Below are 24804 nucleotides of genomic sequence, written 5' to 3'. Positions count from 1 at the left end.
AGATGCAGCTAACAGGCCACATGAAACAGGGATACATATATTCTTCATGGTGGTACACTAAAGAAAGCATCATCTTTTGACTGTATAATACTGAGATCCATTCATTCTGCTGTATCCTGTTGTCTGATGTACAGAATAAAGCAACTTTGTGGATTAACACGGTATTGGTGAGTTCAACTATCTGATAAGGATTGTCTGCAGTGATTATATCTGCTTATACAGGATAGGTATAGAGGTCTTACAAGGGATAGATCACTATCACAACAGAGTCAGAATAATATGTTTTTAAGGATTTTTCTTTTTCATTGCGCCTAAGAAAACAAATGTGTTCATGTGAAGTTAATTTATGTTCAGGTGAATCTATTATTTATAATTCTCATGAATGTTTGATGAAGAGTATGTCATAGATGTAATTACTAACAGGATATTTAAATTGATTCCTGGCTATTAACGGTGTATATAAATCTTGAACAGTTGTGTAGAGGTAGTCACCTCTTCTGCAACCCAAGATTACACAATGGATTCCAGTACCAAGAAGCTCTACCATGTAGATGGATTTGATTCCAGACAGCATCTGGAGCAGTATCTATCAGATAAACCTGAAATGGTCTTTGAAGAGGATTTCTTGACATTTCCTATTGCATGTCTTGCAAAAACCTTCTCACTTGGTATGTGTTTTTCTTTGTTTAACTGATTCTTCTTTTTCATTCATGCTTTCATTATAGAATATATTTTTATCTGTATACCACCTGCAATTATCACCCCGCTGCTCATGGCGTGAAGAGAGTGTTTAAAACATCTTTTCATCTTTTTCGTGGCACCTAAATTTATTCAGTTGCTGGGAATAACATTTCACTTTTACTGGTTTTATCACTATAAGCAGTTGCTCAAATTTATAGAAATAAATACTTATCCAGCACTCATTTTTATTTTGGACAAAATTCGAAACCCCCGAAACTGTGTTGTTGAAATTTAAAAAATCTACACATTTCGGAAGTGTTTGTTTTGGGTTACAGATTTTCCTGTGCAACAATGAATTTCCCTACCTGGCTTCTTATAGAATCTAGAAAGTATTTACCATACCATTAACACAATCTCATATAAGCTGTATATCCAAATATGTAATACTTTCTAAATTATTCTGATGTGTAAAATGAAGATTGTCATCATTGCAATTTATATAGAAAATAAGCGCTGGAACAGACGCATTTAATTTTTCCAAAACTAGGAGCATATCATTAATAAAGTATCCGTTACACAGTTATACAACTGGAAACACGAATATCTAAAGGTTTGAATTATGGTACTTATGTTTCTTATTTGTATTACATTAAGTGGGCTATTATAACATAGCAAATTTGTTGACCTCCAAAGAGTCAATGTTGGTGTGATGGGTCCCCACATGTGCATTCAGCAGTGCATAGGTCCGCTAGAAGCTTTTTAACATGTGTGAGCGTTAAATGCTACTATGCCATGAGTAATGAGGCAAATTCAGACATCTGAAACATATAGGTTTCGTTGTAACATCACCAATGTCACTATGGAGTTTTTCATTTTGTCCTAAAAGACACTACAGAGAAGAGTGCTGGACAAGTTTTTATTTCTATGGATCATGACCCTGCTGGCGATGTGGAGTGAACTTTGCACCGTTCTGTGAACAAGCAAGGGATGATCGTGCAGTTGGCTGGCTGGGACTTCTGGGGCACGCTCACAGCAATCTTCAGTGCTTCAGTACTCCTGTAAAAAGAATATTTCCTGGAACTGATGCAATGCAGCAGTTCAGGTCCCTAATCCCCATTCTTTATCCCTATCCCTCTCTCCTCTCTTCCTCCATGTCTGCTTTCCGTGTACGCCAAACTATTCATGACCACTTTTTACCAAAAATATTTTCTTTCAGCCTTTCATAAATTTTTCTGTGTGGATGCTGTGACCACAAAATCTGATCAATTAGTGTGTTTTTTGAACAGGGTTTTTTTTCTCATCCGTGTTAATTTTTTGGCATGAACCTTTTAAGTAAAGGAAAAATAAATATTAGTTACGTTTTTCATGTATATACTGTCGGGGATATAAAGAAAATGCTTTATATAAAAGTAGGATCAAAGGAAAAATTTCAAAGGAAGTTGATTGTTGAGGTGAACATATAAAACCCCTCCAAAAGAGATCGTTGTTAATTTAATTATGTTGTGCAATCAGTAAAATATGGTACAAGCGTAGGGTTCAGCGAACCCGAACTGTAAAGTTCGGGTTCGTACCGAACTTTAGGATTTTTGGACCCCGGACCCGAACCTGAACATTTCAGTAAAAGTTTGGGTTCGGGTTCGGTGTTCAGCGCTTTCTTGGCGCTTTTTGAAAGGCTGCAGAGCAGCCAATCAACAAGCGGTTAACTGTCTGACCTTAGAAGCCATCACAGCCATGCCTACTAATAGCATGGCTGTGATTGGCCAGTGTAGCATGTGACCCAGCCTCTATATAAGCTGGAGTCACGTAGCGCTGCACGTCACTCTGCTGTGCTTAGTGTAGGGAGAAGATGCTGCTGGTGATTTCAGGGAGAGAATAGGAGAGAGTCTTTGCTCAAAATCTGAATCTAACTCAGCGATCTACATACATTGTGTTTTGTGGGTGCAGGGCACAATTTTTTTATCCTGCCCTGAGCCCAGTGACCGAAAAAAAATAACTTTAATAAGTCAGTTAGGTGGGCAGCGGCGGCGGCCATTTTATGCAAGCTCAGTGCGCTAGCACTGCATCTGAGCTTTTGGGACATTGAAAATCCCAATTTTTTGGGCAATTTACAACATCTGGTGCATTTGCAGGCTTAGTCAGTGTGCAATTTAAGCTAGAAATACAGCCATCATTTTCTGGGTTTTTAAAAACACACTTTTTTGCCAAAAAAAACACTATTTTCCTGATCTGCAAGTGTTAAATTCAAGTTTAATATATACAGCTTTCATATTCTGTTACCAAAAAAAAACACTTTTTTGGCAATATACAACATCTGGATTAGTCAGTGTGCAATTTTAAGCTAGAAATACAGCCATCATTTTCTGGATTTTTAAAAACACACTTTTTTGCCAAAAAACACTATTTTGCTGATCTGCAAATGTTAAATTCAAGTTTAATATATACAGCTTTCATATTCTGTTACCAAAAAAAACACTTTTTTGGCAATATACAACATCTGGATTACTCAGTGTGCAATTTAAGCTAGAAATGCAGCCATCTTTTTCTGGGGTTTTAAAAACACACTTTTTTTTGCCAAAAAACACTATTTTCCTGATCTGCAAGTGTTAAATTCAAGTTTAATATATACAGCTTTCATATTCTGTTACCAAAAAACACTTTTTTGGCAATATACAACATCTGGATTAGTCAGTGTGCAATTTAAGCTAGAAATACAGCCATCTTTTTCTGGGGTTTTAAAAACACACTTTTTTGCCCAAAACCACTATTTTCAGGCTTGGCAGCATCAGCACGTGTGAAATTACAGGGTTATATACTGCTGTCAAATTCAGTTATTAAATAAACACCCGTTTGGGCAAAAAAAAATTAGTTGGCAGCCTTTGCCCCAGATGTCATACAGTTAAAAAAAAAATTGGTCTGTTACATTTTTGGGTGAAATTCACAAATTTTGGGGTGTAATATACCCCTCCTCTAACCAAGTTGACAGCTTAATAAATTTCAATAATTTTTATTTTACATTTTAGGGTGACAATAAACAATTTTTTTCTGTCATAGACCCCTGCTCTACCAAGTAGACAGGTTAATAAATTTCTGTAATTTTTCTGTTATATTCTTGGGTTGAAATTATACCATTTTAGACGTGAATAAACCCCTGCTCTGCATAGGTGACAGGGAATAAAATTTCTTTAATTGATGCGCGCCACCTCCTTTGATTCAATGCTTAAACTTAAACAAGTTGTTCCACATTTGCACTTCAATAATTTGTCCCACATTTCCGCTATACTCTTTTGGCCAACATTTGCGCCTCAATAGCGTTTCCCTATTTTATGTTATTTTAAGTCATTTCCCTATCCACATTTGTTTGCAATGCACTTGCCATGCTCTTAACCACATTTTGACGACATTTGCAGCACTCTAGCCCTTTCCATGACATTTTTACAGCCATTTTAGTGCTCAAAAGTTCGGGTCCCTATTGACTTAAATCGGGTTCGGGTTCGGGGTCAAGTTCGGGTCAAGTTCGGGTCCCGAACTCGAACTTTTTTCCGAAGTTCGACCGAACCTGTCAAACCCGAACATCCAGGTGTCCGCTCAACTCTAATTGTAATGTATTGTATTCTTTATTTTCTGGCTGGCAATGTCATTTCATCCATCCTAGGTGGTGCTAGCGCCACATAGTATATATTGTGGGGATTTGCTCTGGTAGACAGGCTTGCAGATGCAGTATAGAGGCAACAACAACATTTTTAACTTAAACAGTTCGGTGTTTATTCACACATAAGTATAAGCAAAACAAAAAGTCAGTTTCAAGGAAAACAGTCACCTTGAGTCTGGCGTTTGTTCACACCATGCAGCAAAGCAGAAGTCCTTGGACATAGCAGAAACCACCTGCTCTAACGCCAATAAGGTAGCAGGCCTTTACCCAGGCCAAAACTCCCAGGTCCCAACACAGAGACTGACAGAGCTTCTGCAGCGTCCCACTAGTGAACGTGGGCATTGCCAAGTTGTTGTATTGTATACTGCATATATTTGCCTATTTTGTGCAGTACATAGATAGCACTAGGATATATATACCTCAGTTCAGGCCTAGTTAGTCAGTTGAGAAGATGTTGAGAAGATGTTGAGAAGAAGTTAGTAGAGAGGAGAGGAGACATGTAGTAGCTGGAGTGAGGAGCAGGGGGAAGAGGAGCCAAGTGATCTTTTCCCAAGTTTTAGGCCAAGAAGCAAGGCTAAGGTGAGACCTCCTTCTGCAGTCCTCCAGGAGGACAAGTGGAAAATTGTTTTTTGACTACAGAAAAGACAAAGGAAGATAACAGCCATCTTGTCAGGCTTATGGGCTCTTTTAATTTGATGTAGGACAATCTAGCTACAGGCAGCCTCACCGGTATATAGAAGACAGAAAGGCCAATCTGTTATGTCACTTAAGTGGAAGGAAGGATCAGAAACCACCATTACTGGGATTAGAATAAGGCAAGGAGCTAGATATCAGCCAGTTGCATTTTCACTAACGTAACGGAACTTTAATCTGAAGTTTTTATCTACAAAAAGGATGTTACCTGGGATTACAAGTTATTACCTCTGCATACAAGAGAGACTGTGTTATCTGTGAATGTCATTGCTACTGAGAAAAACAAAACAGTAAAAGTTGTGAGTTGGATTCAACTGCTGTCTTACTCCTTAATTCAACTACTACTCTCACCATTGTTGTACCACAATGGTACTGGCGTCACGACTAACGGGACCTAGCCATAAGCAGATAAAGCTAAGTTACCACCAAGGGCACCTCAGCCACCATCTGGCCTGTGTCCCTCATATCAGAGTGTGCCCCGGAGAATTCCTGTGCTGTTCTCCCCTTCACTGCACTGCTGGCCCAGGGAGGCATCTGCTAACCGTGAGTAACCGATGAACTGTTGTACCCTTTCAGCAGACCGTGAACTTCCCATGTTCTCCCCTGCGGACCGGCACGTTGCACTTCACTGTCAGAGAGGAGTAAAATCTCACCACCTGACAGTGCTGCCTGTGTTTTATAGCTCAAACTAAGACCCGGCCTGGAACCTGGGGAGAGGCCACCCACCCTGCACTTTGGCTGCTCCCAGTAAGAGCCAGCTTTACAGCCATACTAAATAGCAAAACCATGTCAGCCAGCACTAGCTGCCGCTGACACATGAAATTACCGGCTCTTACCTCACCGAGGCCAGGAATCTCAGTGACACATACCTTCCGTCAATGACGGACCCTTGTGCCTTCCTACAATATATAGTGGGGTGTGTCTAGCTTAGAGTAGGAGAGAGTGGAAAAGAGTAAGAAGCAAGTCCATGGAGGAGAGACACAGACCTAAGTCACCTTGTAACGGCTGTACTTTCCTCTGGGCCATGATCAAGCCCAGAGAAGATATCTACAGAGGAACAGCACCAGACAGTGAGTCTATACACAGAGATGCAAGGAGACTTTTGAGGGTAACAGCTAACCAAGGCTTACAGACCTCATTAGCACCAGTGACCAGGAGAAGCTTACAGAGTGCCTGGACACAACCAGATAACTTAGGACAAGTTGTCCTTATCACTGACTTAACCTTCTGGGTGGTAGTGAGAAACCATAAGCCCAGTACTAGAAGAGTTTCCTGGCAAAGAATGAAGCAGATGTGTTTGCCTGCCATGAGGGGGACACCCTTAAAGGAATACTCATAGATAAATCATTATTAGCATCCTTAGTGCCAGTGTGCTGTGAACTAAATATAGGATTTCGATCAGGATCCTTGCCTGTCAAGAGTCTACTCCTAAAAGGATAATTCCTCCTAGATATTTGCCACTACCAGAAAATAGAATACCCTTGAACTTGTGATGCATACAAAAGCTGTCCATTGATGAACTGTACCAACTGTCCAGAGACTATTGATTCTTCAGTAAATGTTCAACTGTCTTTACAATTACTGACTCCTCATTTTTACAACTACAATTCTCAACATTTGCACCTAACGTTGCTGGCATCACGGACACACGGGCCCAGCCGCCACAAGCACCCTAAACATCACAACCATCAAGGGCACCTCAACCAACATCTGGCTGGTGTTCCCTGCAATGAAGAGTGCCCCGGAAGATCTCGTGCTGTCTTCCCATCCACTGCACTGCCGACCCAGGGAGGCATCTGCTAACCATGAGTACAAACAACTGTTGCACCCATTGGCCCACCGTGAGCCTCACGTGTTTTCTCCTGCAGGCCGGCACGCTGCACCAAGCAATAAGGCTCCTTGTGTTCCAGTTGTCAGGTAAGGTGTTTTGCTTCCTGTTACCAATTAAGGTAGCATATTTAACTAAATCTTATAGTTTGCTGCCCTGTCTGACCTCTGCCTGTCTACACCTGCTTTGATCCATGCTTTGCCCTAACTACAATACCTGCCTCCTGCTGCGTTAGTATTACTCAGGGCCGGCGTCAGCACCCGTCATACCCGGGCAAGTGCCGGGGCCCACTGAGCTGCTATGAGTAGTGATGGACGAACATCTGCCGGGACGGTTCGCGAACGCGATCGCACGAACGCGATTCATTTTCATGGCAGGCGAACCTGAAAAACCTTCAGCTCATATTTGCAGCCAAGAAGTAATTACTAGAAGTGCACAAATAGTCCCACAACATGGACAGTGACATACCAGATGTATTATTAGAATTTGCGATCTCCATAAAAAAAAAAATTCAATGCAAAAAGCATGCGCAAATGCACTATACAGTACCCAAATGCACTATAAAGAGAGTATATTGGTATATAACACCCCGCTTCAATCAGTTTTTTTGGGGGACGACTGGTATATCACACCAGTAGAAATTATTTGTTCCAATAACGCTTGTCCCTCTATATACCTGCAGTATCGCAGCAGAACCGCACACAACTGCCGCAAAATACAAATGCACTGTAATATACTTTCTAACATAGAAAGTATATTATAACATTGTACAAGGAAAGCAATCCATTAGAATATACATAAAGATAAAACACAACCTTTAATAATGTTACTGTGAGGGTCCATTCACACATCCGTAAGTGTTTTGCGGATCCGCAAAACACGGACACCGGCAATGTGCATTCCGCAATTTGTGGACCGCACATCGCCAGCACTATAATAGAAATGCCTAATCTTGTCTGCAATTGCAGACAAGAATAGGACATGTTCTATTTTTTTGCGGAAACGGAAACACAGACGCGGAAGTGCGGATCCGCAAATGCGGATGTGGATACGCAAATGTGGATGCGGACAGCACATTCCGGCCCCATTGAAAATGAATAGGTCTGCACCCGTTCCGCAATTTTGCGGAACGGATGCGGACCCATTTTGCGGACGTGTGAATGGAAAAGATATCCCTCAAAATGAAAATAAATTAAATTATTAAAGTTAAGCAAAAAGCATAGATGTGGTAGGCAATAACAAGTGCTCTGCGGCACTAAATCAGGTGCTCGGCGGCACCAAATTAGAAACCATATGTCCAACCACAATCCGGGGGGTTCCAGTGCACATCGATAAATCCAGGAGGGAAAGCAAAAAAACATCCATTCCTGGGCTAGATGATGATGTGGTATTTAAGAACAGGGTGGGCAAAGAACTGTCCCTGATATTGCCCTACAGGGGGGTGCTATTCTGGCCTGGAGCTCCTGTTCCACCCTCCTATCTCCTATTGCTGTCCTGCACAGACCTCCTGCCCCTACTTCTTGTATGAATCCCCCTCCGAGTCCCTTCCACCTACTTGCTGTGTCCATACCTCCTGTCCATCCAGGGCCCTGGGACCCTGTCTCACTCCCAGTGGCGTACACACAATCCATGGGGCCCCGGTGCGAAATTGATCCATGGGCCCCCCAACCCGACGCCGCACCCACCCCCACTACCTCCCCTACCATTCACCCAACATGCCTCCAGTCCCAATAGTACAACTTTGTGCGGTAAAATGTACATTATATGTCATAAGCACTCAGAATGAAAAAAATGATGCATACTGTACTTACTCCACCAAAAACAAACTTTATTTAGGGGCATTAACAGTTTGGTGTTCTTCCAAAAACTATCCTCATCCTTCTTAAAAAGAGACATACCTACAAAATAAGAAAAGGCAGACACATTCATACAGGAAATTTAATTCTGTTGTGATAAACTAGTCTATGAAGCTAATTTTCATTCACCAATTTAAAAGACATTTTTATTTACCATCCTTTTGCCTTTGCCTCTATTATGACAATTATTGTACAATTGGACCAAGAAAAAAAAAAAAATATCAACTTACTCAAATTCTCCGCTGGTTCCAAACCGTATTTTATTTGCTACAGCAAGCTGGATAAAGTCTGAACCTGCAGAAATAAGAAACAGCAATAACTTACCACTTTATTCAATTTCCACTGTAGCTCAGACACATAATAGAAGTAACTTACTCAAATCTTCCATAACGAGGAATCTTATTCATGAAACAGGATTGCAAGACAAACCATTGGTAACTTCCAACTTGGTAAATTCAAACGTGATGCCTTCCAGCTCCGTAACATTCAATTATTGTTTAACAGAACTTTTCAACAAACATCCACAACACAACGAGATCTGCAGAAAGTAACCAAAGAACAACCATGTATTAGCACCTTTTAGTAACAATAAAGCAAGAAAGAAAGAATAAACTGTTAAATCACTTGGTTAGTACAACAATTTAAAACCATGCAACAAAGGTTAGTATAAACTGCAAGCCAAACTAAGGACCAAAACGAGGCCCGAACTGAGGGCCGAACTCAAGGCCGAACACAAGGCAGAACTGAGGGCCGAACTCAAGGCCGAACGCAAGGCAGAACTGAGGGCCGAACTCAAGGCCGAACGCAAGGCAGAACTGAGGGCCGAACTCAAGGCCGAACTGAAAACTTAAAAATGGACGCTGCCGTGCTTTCATTTCAGCAAAGTTGTCCACAATGGCTTCAATGTTAAGTCTTCTAGCTCTCTGATTTTCAATACTTAACAGAGCTAGGCCAGAAAGCCTCTGTTGGGACATGGTGCTTCTCAAGTAATTTTTTATAAACTTTAATTTTGAAAAGGACCTTTCTGCACTTGCAACTGTAACTGGAATGGTGAGGAACAGCAGCAATGCTATGCACACATCTTGTAGATTGGATGACAAGGCACAATTTTCAACAATTAGAAGGTGAGAAAGGTCCTTTACAGTGGAGCATCTACGAATCTCTTCCTGAAATGTTGATCGGAAGCTCAGAAGCTGTTCTGGGAAAGCTGGTGACATGTCCTCTGGGTAGCATTCCTGTAGCTGTGAAGTAGCTTTGAACGCTGCATGACATTGCTCATTCCAGCAAATCGGTTAGACAGCTGGTTGGTCACAATGTCTAAACACCTATAAAACACACCGGTTTTTAAGCATTGTTCTGGATCCTGCAACCTTTCATCTATTGAAAGTTCATCAAAGTGACGCTTCACTTTTCTTACTCTCTTGTTTTCAAACTGCGGCTGGATGTCCCACTTTTCTGCCAGTTCTACCGCTGTTTGTTTTGCTCCATCAAAATTATCCCTATATTTTGAAAGGACTTGAGCTGCCTTTTGTATAAGATGTGCTGCACTGGATAAATCTATATTTTTTGACTGCAACAATTTAGAAACCACATTTATGGTGTCAAAAATCTTGCTTTGCAGGACAATGACACAAACAAATTGAAAAGATCCTAATTTTTTTCTAAGGCGAGCAGCATCATCCCTTTCTTTTAGCTTGGATGACATCAAGTTTATTTTTGTTAAAGCTTGCATAATGTCCACAAAACGAAAGCGTAGAGCAAGCAGTGAATCATGGCGAGATGACCATCGAGTGGGTCAAAGTTTTTTCAATGTAATTGAGGACTCTGTAGAGAATGATGAAAGAATGTTCCATCTGCGTATGCTTTCCCCCAAAAAAACATACAATTCCTGGACCACTTCAAAAAAATTAGAAATTTCTGGTATGTTCCCAACAGCATCCTGAAGTACCAGGTTGAGATTGTGAGCTGCACAATGTACATACAAGGCATTTTTTTCTCTCTGTGCAATTCGAGCCTGAACACCAGAATACACCCCACTCATTGTCGCTGCCCCATCATACCCCTGGCCACGACATTTTGTTATATTGAGGCCGTTGCTCTCTATGCACGAGACAATGTCATGTTCAAGGCCTGCAGCACTCTGGTCCTCAACGGCATGAAACCCTAGGAAAACCTCTTTGATCTCCACACTAGTTGCTCTCTGGCTTTCATCTCTTTCCACAGAAACATATCTTATTATTTGACTCATTTGGTCCACTTTTGATATATCCTGTGTAGTATCCATTATAATAGAAAAAAAAGGTGCCTGTTTTATTTCAGACACGATGATGTTCCGGACCTTATTTGAAAGTATGTCTATAATTTCATTTTGGATTCTAGGACTCAAGTATCTTACAGATTTTTGGGGTAACTGGAGGAGTTGCTTTAGAACAGGGTCATACTCCGCGAGCAGCTCTATAATAGAGAGAAAATTCCCATTGTTTACCTCTCCAAGTTTTTCTCTATGACCGCGGAAGGAAAGATTAGCCATTGACATTGTCAATGTTACATTGACAATCCTATTTAATACTTGTCTCCAATAGTTTTTTTCCTGTCTAATTTGTTTCTCATTTTCCTCATCGATTGTTTTGTTCTTCCTCCACTGTTCATACACTACACAGGCTTCTATATGAGTTTTGGAAGACTCATGAGCCTGAATTCTTGCAGAAAGCCTTTGCCATTTCTGTATTCCTTTTGCCCATGCAGGTTCAAATCCTGTCTTTTTACGGTCCCCAAACAGTCAGCATGGTTCACAGTAGGCTACGTTAAGTTTAGGCGAGTAGCATAGCCAAATCACAGGGATCTTAAGGCCTGTTTTTGTAACTCGTTCATAATAGCTTTCAGAAAAGCACCTTCTCTCATCATCTCGTGGAAAAGGTCCTGGGGGTCGGCACGGGCCATGAGCTATTATAAATCTTTTGATATTTGAATCCATTATTGTAATAGGGTAATGTCCCCCCATGTTGATAGGATGACATACTTTGAAAAATTAGTTTTTTCTGTAAATAAAGTAAAAAAAAAAAACTTAACCTAATTATTCTTATAATTCCACCATAAACTGCAGCCCTGAATATGGATCCCCAACTCCTCCATGTGTCTCTCCAATATGGAGCATGCTGGTATAACCTGTGCATCTCCTGTATATAATTATATATATGTACAGCTGGTATAACTCATATATCTTCCTGTATATAGTGATATGGACCATGCTGGTATAATCTGGTATCTCCTTATATGATTATATATGTACAGCTGGTCAGCTGGTATAAGTTATACATGTTAATATACCAGAAGATGTATACCTTATACCAGGCAAGATCACATATAATAATATACAGAACATACCAAGGCCAGATAACAACTATTACCTGGGCTGGCTCCGGCTGAAAGCTGCTGAATCGACCTGCTGAAAGTCAGTGGCAACTGGCAAGGCTGAATACTGGAGGCTGGCTGGGCTCAGTGTGGGCTCTGGCTGGCTGAATGAGTGCTGCTCCTGGGCCAGGTTCAGGCTGGCAGAAATGTCTGGCAGAGAGTGAGAGAGAGAGAGAGAATGAGGTGGGGTGAGTGACTGTAGTATAGAGTCAGGCAAGGGGGCAGTGGCAGACGAGCAGTGACTATGCCTAAGCCGGACCCATCGTCCCATCATCTTTAACAACAAAAAAGGGGGACTTATTATGGCCGTCCGTCCTGGCCTTGCGTCGGACCAGGAGTCTAAAAACCAGAGTGTCAGGCCTAAAACCGGACGTCTGGCCACCCTAAAAGCAGCAGTGGCAGAGAGACTGAATACAGCAGCAGCCATTACAGTCAGATTAGAGACAAAGCTGCAGAGTAGCTGTAATCTGACTAAAATGGCTGCTGCAGGCCTCAGTGAGTCTCTCTGCCACTGCAAAGAGACCTCATATCAGCTACCTCAATCCCCATCAGACCTCAGATCAGCCCAAAGACCCCCCCCCCCCACAGACCCCCCACTCAGCCACCAGATCAATCATCAGCCCAAAGACCCCCCCAGTCATCCCCCATGCCCATCAGACCTCAGATCAGCCCAAAGACCCCCCCATCAGACCCCCACTCAGCCACCAGATCAATCATAAGCCCAAAGACCCCCCCACTCATCCCCCATGCCCATCAGACCTCAGATCAGCCCAAAGACCCCCCATCAGACCCCCCACTCAGCCACCAGATCAATCATCAGCCCAAAGACCCCCCCAGTCACCCCCCATGCTCATCAGACCTCATATCAGCCCAAAGACCCCCCCCCATCAGACCCCTACTCAGCCACCAGATCAATCATTAGCCCAAAGACCCCCCCCAGCCATCCCCCATGCCCATCAGACCTCAGATCAGGCCAAATCTGGTCCTACCTCATCCAGGGTGTCGTTGGCGTGATGGTCCACTGGATACAGAACAAGGTCCCTGTGGTGATAGAGAAAAAAAGAATAATCACATAAGGAAGAGATGGTGACTGCCCCTGTGAAATCATTTCCCCTAAGTGCTACCACACTGTACTAATGCCCACATTGTGGCCCATCACAGTACTAATGCCCACCTTGTGGCCCCTCACAGTAATTAAGCCCACCTTGTGGTACCTTCACAAAAGTTATGTCCTTCTTGTGGCCCCTCACAGCAGTTATGCCCACCATTGTTCCTGTCACAGTAGTTATGCCCAGATATGTGCCCCTCACAGTAGTTATGCCCAGATATGTGCCCCTCACAGTAGTTATGCCCAGATATGTGCCCCCTCACAGTAGATATGCCAGATATGTGCCCCCTCACAGTAGATATGCCAGATATGTACCTCCCTCACAGTAGTTATGCCCAGATATGTGCCCCTCACAGTAGTTATGCCAGATATGTGCCCCTCACAGTAGTTATACCCAGATATGTGCCCCTCACAGTAGTTATGCCCAGATATGTGCCCCCTCACAGTAGATATGCCAGATATGTGCCCCCTCACAGAAGATATGCCAGATATGTACCTCCCTCACAGTAGTTATGCCCAGATATGTGCCCCCTCACAGTATAATTGCCAGATATGTGTCCTCTCACAGTATTTATGCCAGATATGTGCCCCCTCACAGTAGATATTCCAGATATGTACCTCCCTCACAGTAGTTATGCCCAGATATGTGCCCGCTCACAGTAGATATGCCAGATATGTGCCTCCCCCACAGTAGTTATGCCAAATATGTGCCCCAGGGCTGGTGCAAGGTTTTTTGCCGCCCTAGGCAAAAGAAAAGTTTGCCGCCCCCCCCATGTGATATCACAATGCCCCACCCATATGATCTGCCATATTAACTAACGCCAGTGTTGCAGTGCCGCCGTGTTTACATTAAAAAGCCTGCAGGGACAGGCTATAAAGACCAGAGCCAATACATTAAGCTGCAGTGGTTCTGGGGACTATAGTGTCCCTCTAATGTGAGTTAAATTAGAGATTAGTGCCATGAATAATATACTAGATTGCCTCCTTACAACCAGATGAGGATGATGATGGGCTCTAGCTGCAGTCCGGCTCCACTGCTCTTGTGTAGAACAGGCTCTCTGGAGGCTGTTTGTAACTGTGGTCACAAAAATCAATGTTGAATGCAAGAAGACGTAGATTGTAATCAGGCGGCACTGCATACACTGATCACGCCGTATTAGAACCAGGCCACATGCAGTGGGTTTTCTTCGCCAAGCTGGAGAACTTAGAGCTAGACTCATTAGTAGCGGCTATCCACTGCGAGAAGTCTCCGCAGCCTTATTAAAAGCGTCTTCATTTGACCGTAATTCCTTGTTCACTGAACGGAGCAACAGTACTAAACCTTCACGTTTTGCTTTCACTTTTCAATATAGTCCGGTCGCTGAAATGGTCCGGCAGACCATTAATCGAAACTGGGACCTTCTCAAGGGAGACCCCACTCTTAACAGCTTCACAGAATAGACCATTGGTCACATTTAAAAGATGCCCCACAATTAAAGACAAGTTAGTCAGGAGCGTCTTTTCTTCACCTAGAGATGAAACTTGGTTGAAAAAACCGACGGGCAATTTTAGATGCGGCCATTGTTCCTTCTGCGTACTTAATGTCTGCTCTAGGTATCTACAAATAGGTGGTGTATCGCACACAGTACGGGACTTTATTAATTGCCGTACGTCCTATGTAGTATATGTGGTTTTCTGTCCTTGTAGACGCTTCTACATCGGAAAGACAATTCGCCCTTTGTTCGAGCGCATTCGCGAACACATTGGTTCTATTCGATCAGGCAGAGGCAGTCCACGCCTCATTGAACATGTCCGCACGGCCCACGACGCCTATCCGCGTTGCCTCTCCTTTGCGGGCATAGAGCATGTCCGCCCCATCCCTCGGGGTGGTGACCGGCATCGCCTGCTCCTGCAGAGGGAGGCAAGGTGGATCATGCGCACGGAGGCCATGCATGCGGTAGGAATGAATGATAGAAATGACATGTCTGTATTTTTGTGAAACTTCATGCACCCATGTTTGGAGGGATTTTATGCGACTTGTCTTTCCCATGTAAAAGCGGATCCTTTCCCTTTGTCTTTCCCTAAAAACATTTCGCCTATTTGATGAGACCTTATATACATACCGTGGACCATGGTTCATATTAAGGAATCTTAACTTACTGCCGTAGCATCTCGACTTCGATATAGAGATGTAATTTTGCGACTTGCCTTATATGTACGCTTTAATATTTGTCCTTCCTTTGTATGTTTTCTATATCTGTCTTGTTTTGGCTCAATTAACCATTGGATTGTAACCTTACCTGTTGATTTGCATGTATTTTTATCACGTCACATCTGTGGGAGTGAGATACTTGCTGACGGCGTCGGCCGTCCCCCTATCCACTTCGTATAAAGCGCATGTATACGCAATGACGTAATCAGTGGCCTGAGGAAGCGCGTCGTAACGCGCGAAACGGCCGTCGCTGCTTGCAACTATGTGTCCGCCCCGGATCCTTTCTGCTACCTGCTGAGGAAGCCACAATAAAAGACACCTTTGATACATTTCGGTGAGTGCCGCAACCTTATTCCTATTCCTCCCTTCAAGTTGCCATTTGTCTACTACAAGTTACTTTCTTGCTGAGCACCACATTGAGAAGTGTTTCCCACTGCATGTGGCCTGGTTCTAATACGGCGTGATCAGTGTATGCAGTGCCGCCTGATTACAATCTACGTCTTCTTGCATTCAACATTACCTGTATCATGATGGCAGAGCACGCTATATCGAACACTGAAGCCACCATTTCTGACACAGAAACCGCATCTGAAACCACATGCAGTCTAATTCAGGGTCGCCAAGGGGCGGACACATTTTTTGTCACCTGCAATCAACAGGATTATGTGCAGACTTCCAGTACTAAAAGTTTGGAAGCAAAAATATTTCAACTGGCTGATAAAGAAGTCAGACTATTCTGGACTATTGAGTCATTGAAGTCCTACAAGGAAAGTGGGCGTGTTCCCAGAGGCCTACGCCTCTTTAAAGAGATCGTGCAGTATGAGGATGATCCCCTATTCATAGGGGAATGGAAAGCGGCACACCAGAGATTCTCTTTAGAGATCATGGAATTGGTATTGACACGGGACCAGCAGGAGTACACCAGTGTCACAGAGGAATTAACTAAGGCAAAGGGGGAGTTACAAAAACGACTCATGGAGTCGCAATTCCATGGATTTGAGAAAAGGCTTAATAAAAAATTACTTGCCACACAGGCGGACATCAAAGATCGAAAGAGGGACAAATTTATCAGAGATAAAAATGATTATGAGGCTGATCGTGTCTTTGACTGGGGTAAAAAGCGAAACCACCCCAAACGAGCCCCACGGAGAGGACGCCATAATTTCTGGGCTACCGATTCGGAATCAAGTGCCTCCGAGGGAAATGGAGCTAATCCAGCTGAAGATACAACAATCTCTTTAGAAAAGGCACGAGAAGGGGGCGTGGTAGACGCGGAACAGCAAGCAAGAGGAACCAGAAAATCGACAAGAAGAAGACGTCAGGTCTCCTGGCGACAGTAGTTCCTGACGAACTCTATATCCAAGCACCCCCCGAAAATGTGGTTCTCAATCTCACAGGCTCTGAACTGCCCCAGGGCTGTATCCCACTCCTCAATCGGGGGCTGGGATACAGCCTACCCGGACAGTTCAACCTGGTTGACTTTGAGATAGATTTGTTTTTGTCTATCCGCAAGTTATACCTCAAGAGATTATTCTCTGAAACTGCCTCTCAGGTCCTCGACCCCTTACAGGGGGAGGTTCCTGCCACAATGTCACTCACTGATTTCCATTTGTCTGATAAATTCAGTGATGAAGAAATTTCCTGCATCCATTTCCTTTCCAGCACTGAACCTGATGAATCCACAGATGGAGTAGAACATTTTAGCAGATACACAGGGGGCATCGGGTCCACCTTCCTTCCTCCCATGCCGGCCGGCTCACCAATTGACCTGTTCCACAAGCAAGTTTTGAAAGAAATACGTGCGCTGGTGTATCCAGCAGCACCTTCCAACCTCACGGCGGAAGAATCTCATGCTTTATTGTGGTTAGGAAAGCAGAAAAATATGGTGATTAAGCCGGCCGACAAGGGAGGGAACGTGGTCCTGATGTCTAGGGAGTATTATATGGAGGAGGCCAATAGACAGTTGGGAGACAGTACAGTTTACATGAAGTTAAGGGGGAACCCGATACCTGAAATATCTTCCAAACTCTGCCGGTTTATTGATCAGCACATATATAACGGGTTTTTACCTAAAAACTTTAGGGATAAACTCGTGCCAGGCTTCCCAAAAATCCCCACTTGGTATTTCGTACCAAAAATCCATAAGTCCCTCACTCGACCTCCGGGACGTCCCATCGTGGCAGGCATCGGTTCAGCGCTGGAACCTCTATCTGGCTATATTGATTGGCTCCTTAGACCGTTACTAGGGAGCACTCCGACATACCTCAAGGATACGGGAGACTTCCTCCGGGCACTCCGAGGTCTGGAGTGGCGGGAGGAATTCAGTCTCGTGTCCTTGGATGTCGAGAGTCTATATACTAGAATACCCCATGACCTTGGGTTGAGGGCTGTTGATACAGTCCTCAGCAGAAGCAATAAGAGTGCGGTTTTCATTGACTTCGTCCACAAGGCATTAGACCTTGTTTTGTCAAACAATGTCTTTCAATTTGATGGACAGTGGTACCGCCAGGTACTAGGCACGGCTATGGGCACGCCTGTCTCTTGCACATTTGCCAACCTGTACCTGGCGGTATTTGAGGAGACCTATATTTTCGCGGTGGATAACCCCTATGTGAGCCACATCAGCCTATTCTTAAGATATGTGGACGATATTTTTCTGGTCTGGTCGGGGAGCGAGGAGTCGTGTCGTGCATTTGTTGATCACCTTAACGCATGCAATCGCATGAACATGAAGTTCACCATCAATTTTGGTGGTGAAGTTCTGGATTTTCTAGATGTACATGTTACGGTAAAAGATGGAGTGATGCACACTTGTGGCCATCGTAAGCCGACAGCGACAAACTCGCTCCTCCACCAGACCAGCTTCCACCCATCTTCAGTTAAACGCGCAGTTCCATACGGGCAGTTCGTCCGTCTGCGAAGGATCAATGACACGGACGAAGGTTTTCTTCGCCAAGCTGGAGAACTTAGAGCTAGACTCATTAGTAGGGGCTATCCACTGCGAGAAGTCTCCGCAGCCTTATTAAAAGCGTCTTCATTTGACCGTAATTCCTTGTTCACTGAACGGAGCAACAGTACTAAACCTTCACGTTTTGCTTTCACTTTTCAATATAGTCCGGTCGCTGAAATGGTCCGGCAGACCATCAATCGAAACTGGGACCTTCTCAAGGGAGACCCCACTCTTAACAGCTTCACTGAAAACAGACCATTGGTCACATTTAAAAGATGCCCCACAATTAAAGACAAGTTAGTCAGGAGCGTCTTTTCTTCACCTAGAGATGAAACTTGGTTGAAAAAACCGACGGGCAATTTTAGATGCGGCCATTGTTCCTTCTGCGTACTTAATGTCTGCTCTAGGTATCTACAAATAGGTGGTGTATCGCACACAGTACGGGACTTTATTAATTGCCGTACGTCCTATGTAGTATATGTGGTTTTCTGTCCTTGTAGACGCTTCTACATCGGAAAGACAATTCGCCCTTTGTTCGAGCGCATTCGCGAACACATTGGTTCTATTCGATCAGGCAGAGGCAGTCCACGCCTCATTGAACATGTCCGCACGGCCCACGACGCCTATCCGCGTTGCCTCTCCTTTGCGGGCATAGAGCATGTCCGCCCCATCCCTCGGGGTGGTGACCGGCATCGCCTGCTCCTGCAGAGGGAGGCAAGGTGGATCATGCGCACGGAGGCCATGCATGCGGTAGGAATGAATGATAGAAATGACATGTCTGTATTTTTGTGAAACTTCATGCACCCATGTTTGGAGGGATTTTATGCGACTTGTCTTTCCCATGTAAAAGCGGATCCTTTCCCTTTGTCTTTCCCTAAAAACATTTCGCCTATTTGATGAGACCTTATATACATACCGTGGACCATGGTTCATATTAAGGAATCTTAACTTACTGCCGTAGCATCTCGACTTCGATATAGAGATGTAATTTTGCGACTTGCCTTATATGTACACTTTAATATTTGTCCTTCCTTTGTATGTTTTCTATATCTGTCTTGTTTTGGCTCAATTAACCATTGGATTGTAACCTTACCTGTTGATTTGCATGTATTTTTATCACGTCACATCTGTGGGAGTGAGATACTTGCTGACGGCGTCGGCCGTCCCCCTATCCACTTCGTATAAAGCGCATGTATACGCAATGACGTAATCAGTGGCCTGAGGAAGCGCGTCGTAACGCACGAAACGGCCGTCGCTGCTTGCAACTATGTGTCCGCCCCGGATCCTTTCTGCTACCTGCTGAGGAAGCCACAATAAAAGACACCTTTGATACATTTCGGTGAGTGCCGCAACCTTATTCCTATTCCTCCCTTCAAGTTACAAAAATCAATGTTCTGGGAGAACGGGAAGCAGCTCCATTTTTTGGGGCCCTTTACACAGCTCAAGGTCAGGGCCCCAGGGCCTGACAGCGAGTATGCCCATAAGGCGCACCCATAAGTCCACCTACATGTTCCACCCATGAGTTTGTTCACAGTGGGTGAAGTGTGTAGGGGATGTGTTATGTGTTGCTGTAGAGAATCTAATGTGTGTGCTTATGGAATGTAGTGTATACGGATACCAGATTGTGTAGATGATGCAGTGTGTGTGTGTGTAGTGGATTGCAGTGTGTTTTCGTGTAAGGGATAGAAAGAAGTTTGTGTATAAGGTATGTATTATGTATTTCTGAATGTGTGTACGGAATGCGTTGTGTGAATCTGTGTTTGTATGTGTAAGGGCTGCAAGGTGTGTTTCTGTGTATGTAAGGGATGCAGTGTGTGTGTCTGTAAGGGGTGCATTGAGTGTGTGTAAGAGATGCATTGTGTGCAAGGGGTACATTGTGATGGATGTCAATCCCCCCCCCATTGTCACTCTCTTCTCCCCCCATCAGACTGGTGTCACGGTCACCCGATGCGGGGGAGGGCCCGCCGCCATACTTTGAAAAAAAACTTGCGGCAGGACCGGCCCGGCCCGCGCCCCTGGCCGGCGGCCTACCAGGAAATTTCCCCGTATCCCGCTAGGCCAGTCCGGTCCTGCCGGTCACCGTATGGCTGTGTTATCCGGTCACTGTATGGGGGTGTTATCCGGTCACTGTGCAGAGGTGTTATCCGGTCACTGTACAGAGGTGTTATCTGGTCACTGTATGGCGGTGTTATCCGGTCACTGAATGGCGGTGGTATCCGGTCACTGTATGGCGGTGGTATCCAATAACTGTATGGCCATAACTGTATCCCCTTCCCTGCCCACGCTACCTTTTTTAGACTAGGCATGAGTGGACAAAAGTTGCAGATTGCGGTGCTAAGGACCTTTGCACAACAATCTGTGTCAGAAATACGCCTAATATAGACATATTTCTATTTAATAAATGACCCCCTAATTGTATTATTATTTCAGGGTAGGGCAAATATCTTTATAGTATATAGATTCTAGTGCATTATACTGTGTCCTGTATTTCCCAATAGATAAATGATCCTTGGGAGACACAGTCCTCACCCCTGACCACCAGGACCATGTAGCACTCTGTCAGTACATGGCATGCGCCCCTCTCTGCCCCACTGCTCCTCTGTGTGCTGGTGCTTATTCTGATACTAGGGCTGGGTTCACATCACATTTTTGCTGTCCGTTTAATGTATACCAAAAATGTATGACGATTGACATCATGACGTGTGTTATGACAGGACCACCGGCTCCCCTGCGCTTCAGCAATGATAGGTATTTGAGGGAGTCACTGGGGGGTCATTACACTGTGAGGACCCCTTACACAGTATAATGACCCCCAGTGCCCCCCATTTAGTATAATGATCCCCAATGACCCTCCATTCAGTATAATGACCCCCAGAGCCCCCATTCAATATAATGACCCCCAGTGACCACCATACAGTATAATGACCCCCAGTCCCCCCTCCATACAGTATAACCCCCAGTGTGGGAGCCACTGGGGGTCATTATTCTGAATGGGGGCGACGGGGTCATTATTCTGAATAGAGGGCCACTGGGGGGTTATTATACTGTGTGTGGGGCCACTGGGGGTCATTATACTGTGTTGGGGGGCATTGGGGGCTCATTATACTGTGTGAAGGGCCACTAGTGGTTATTATACTGTATAGGGGCAAGTGGGGGTCATTATACCGTATGGGAGCCACAGGGGGACATATAAATGTAAAAAAAATGCCTCAAGGGGGCAAACTGGGATTTATTGCCCAAGGGCTCACATGAACCTGGAGCCGGCCCTGGAATTACTTATTATTGTCCTCAGTCCATTTACGTTCCAGCTGTTGCAGGGATTAACTCCTTAACGACCAGGCTATTTTTTTTGTTATTGCGTTTTCCTATTATCCTTTCCACTCCCCAATATTACAGCTTTTTACATTTAGTTCATATAGCCATATCAGGTTTATTGTTTGTGGGACAAATAGTATTTTTTTTCTAATGGCGCCATTTAATTTATTGTATCGTGTATTGAAAAAACAGAAAAAAAGGTCTTTGTTAGGTGAAATAACATGACGGCAGGTCAGTATGATTACAGAGGTACCAAATTTGTTTAGCTTTTATTATGGTTTCCTACTTAAAAAATAAATAAAAAATCTCTCAAAAAATTAATTTTTTCCTCTCATCACATTCATAAATAGGGGCACTCTATATTTGGCGACACGTGTATGGTATTTAAAAAAAGGGTAGTTTATTGTCACACAAAAAAATATATAAAACATTTTAATTTTTTTTTAAAACTCTATAAGATTTAAACGTTGTAAAAATTGACAGAGCAACATATAAGCAGCAAATGTCAGTATTTCATTGGTTGGATGTCATATCATCAAATATCATTGGCATAAATCTTCCACATTTGAATAGTCAGTCTATGGATGTCATACGGTATCAAGTCACAAAATTGCCTTGAGATATATTGGCACTGCTGTTGTATAAGGTTAAATGATTGTTATATTCTGATTGGCATATAAATCGCGGTGAATATCATTGTATATGGTAATGAAAGATATATCTTAGGTTTCGTGATTTGTTATAAGTTACTCAGAGTAGGTGGATAGATGGTCTATGGTTGGCTTGTTAAATCGTCTTGTAACAATGTTTAAGCAGCGATGTTTAAGCCGTCTGGGATAATACCTTCTGTTTCTTGTTGCAGGACCTGTGGTGTCCCACGTGGTCCGCAATATCCCTGGTGACCTGTCACCTGACTGTCATGTGACTCCGGAGGGGGGCGTGCCCTTGGTGTCGTGTGTAGCAGCGGGTGATTCAGCTGAAAAAAGTATCTTGCGCTCTTTTATTGTAGATTATCTGTGATTTTTCCTTGTAGCCGCTTGTTCTTTTGACCCTCACTGTTCAATGCCAGACGTGTTTCGGGGTTAAAGGTGCCCCTTTCCTCGGCGGCTGACCCCAATTCCATCATTCCTAATCATTTAACCTTATACAACAGCAGTGCCAATATATCTCAAGGCAATTTTGTGACTTGATACCATATGATATCCATAGACTGGCTATTCAAATGTGAAAGATTTATGCCAATGATATTTGATGATATGACATTCAACCAATGAAATACTGACATTTGCTGCTTATATGTTGTTCTGTCAATTTTTACAGCGTTTAAATCTTATAGAGTTAAAAAAAAAAAATTGATATATTTTTGTGTGTGACAATAAACTACCCTTTTTTTAAATACCATACACGTGTCGCCAACTATAGAGTGCCCCCCATTCAGTTTATTCATTCATCTTCAGTTGAAGATGAACCATATATAGTATCCTCTGCATGCTTATGCCATACACATACGTGTTAAGAAGTTAAGGACAAAAGATTGCAAATTCCTAAACGTCATTCCCACATTAAGCCTAGTCAATTCTGTTATAGCACCCTGGGGATCCACATCTGCTGTGAACTTCCTCACAATAACTCACTATTTATCTTCAATGTCCATGATATCAAATTTTTCTTAATATTTTTTTTTCTACAGGTCATATTAAAGGAGACATCTTGATTGACTTCAGCATTGGTTCCATGGTTCATCATTTGTTTTCAGCCTGTGAGTTTTTCAAAGACATCATAGTGCTAAAGAACAGAGACCGATGCATCATGGAGCTGAAAAGATGGGTGGACACACGTACAGGAGCATTTGATTGGGGCCATGCGGCAAAACGTCATGTAGACATAGAAGAAAAAAGGTAAAGTATTTGCCCAAATATTAGCAGAAACCTAGTGTCATCGTCATTGGTGATACTGTATAAGAGATGGGAAACAGATCTATAAAATGTTTAGGCAGTACATTTTTACTGCCTTATTTCTATTCCAGATGAAATTTCAGAAATCAGTAAAAAAAAATAAAAAAATGTACATTTCTTCTCTCAGAGCAATATTCTCATTCATAGTGCCGCAAAAAAAAAAAAAAAGAGAAAGTTCTATTGTTTTGCGGTGCGGAGGCAGGGAGAGAGAGTGCTTCCGTGGGGTTCCGTGTCTCCGTTCCACACCTTACGGATTGCGACCCGCAATACGGGCACGGCTGGACAACGGCCGTGTGCATGAGGCCTAATAGAACACACTATAAGCTTGAAACTTAGTGCACCAACCTTGCTGCAACCCAATAACCAGGCCTAACTACTGAGCATTCATGTTGTGCTCTTGAAGTTAATCACTTTCCTCCTGCTTTCTATTTCTTTCAGTGACCAGTTACAAGACAAAGAAGAAAAAATGAAATCAGCACTGCAACATGTTGTGAAATGTAACCTTGAGAAAGAAAATATAACAGATCCGATAGTGTTACCAGCAGCTGATTGTATCATCAGTGCTTGGCTTCTAGATGTTGTCTGCAAAGACCAAGATGATTACATAAGATATCTCAGGAAGATCTCAGGGTTGCTAAAACCTCAAGGGCACCTTATATTAATTGGAGATTTAGACTTGACTTATTTTACAGTGGGGGAAGAGAAGTGGCATGGTTTCAGATATGATGAGGAGTTTGCCAGGAAAGCTCTAGAGGGAGAAGGCTTTGTTATTGATTGCTGTGAGGTTAAGGAGAGGACGGTTAAGAGTGACCTTATTGATTATAAGGCTGTCATATTCATTGCAGCTCACAAACAGAAGTTGGTCTGAGTAAAAATTTGCACATTAAAGGCTTATGTACACGAACATATTTTCTTTCTGTATTCATTCAGTTTTTTTTTTTTGCGGCCCATATGCGGAGCCATTCACTTCAATGGGTCAGCAAAAAACGGAAATAACTCAGTGTGAATTCCATATTCGTATGTCCGCATGGCTGTTCCACAAAAAAGATAGAACATTCTTGTCTGTTTTGTTACAATGGATCCGCAAAAAAAAACTAAAACCGGATGCAATACAGATGTCACAGAGACAAAATACATATGGTCGTGTGCATAAGCTTTAAGGGGGAA

General features: G+C 43.3%; 1 protein-coding gene across 1 annotated transcript; it reads left to right on the top strand.

Annotated features, from left to right (window-relative positions):
• Positions 1 to 517: 517 nt before the first annotated feature.
• LOC120996039 (nicotinamide N-methyltransferase-like) lies at positions 518 to 24505 on the top strand. Its single transcript, XM_040425744.1, has 3 exons — positions 518 to 668; positions 23373 to 23580; positions 24076 to 24505. The coding sequence occupies exons 1-3, from the start codon at positions 518 to 520 to the stop codon at positions 24503 to 24505; spliced, it is 789 nt and encodes a 262-aa protein (XP_040281678.1).
• Positions 24506 to 24804: the final 299 nt, after the last annotated feature.

Source organism: Bufo bufo, chromosome 1 (genome assembly GCF_905171765.1).
Source record: "Bufo bufo chromosome 1, aBufBuf1.1, whole genome shotgun sequence".
NCBI lineage: Eukaryota > Metazoa > Chordata > Amphibia > Anura > Bufonidae > Bufo > Bufo bufo.
Note: the sequence above shows the minus strand (reverse complement) of the source record. Positions and strands in the feature narration are given on the sequence as shown.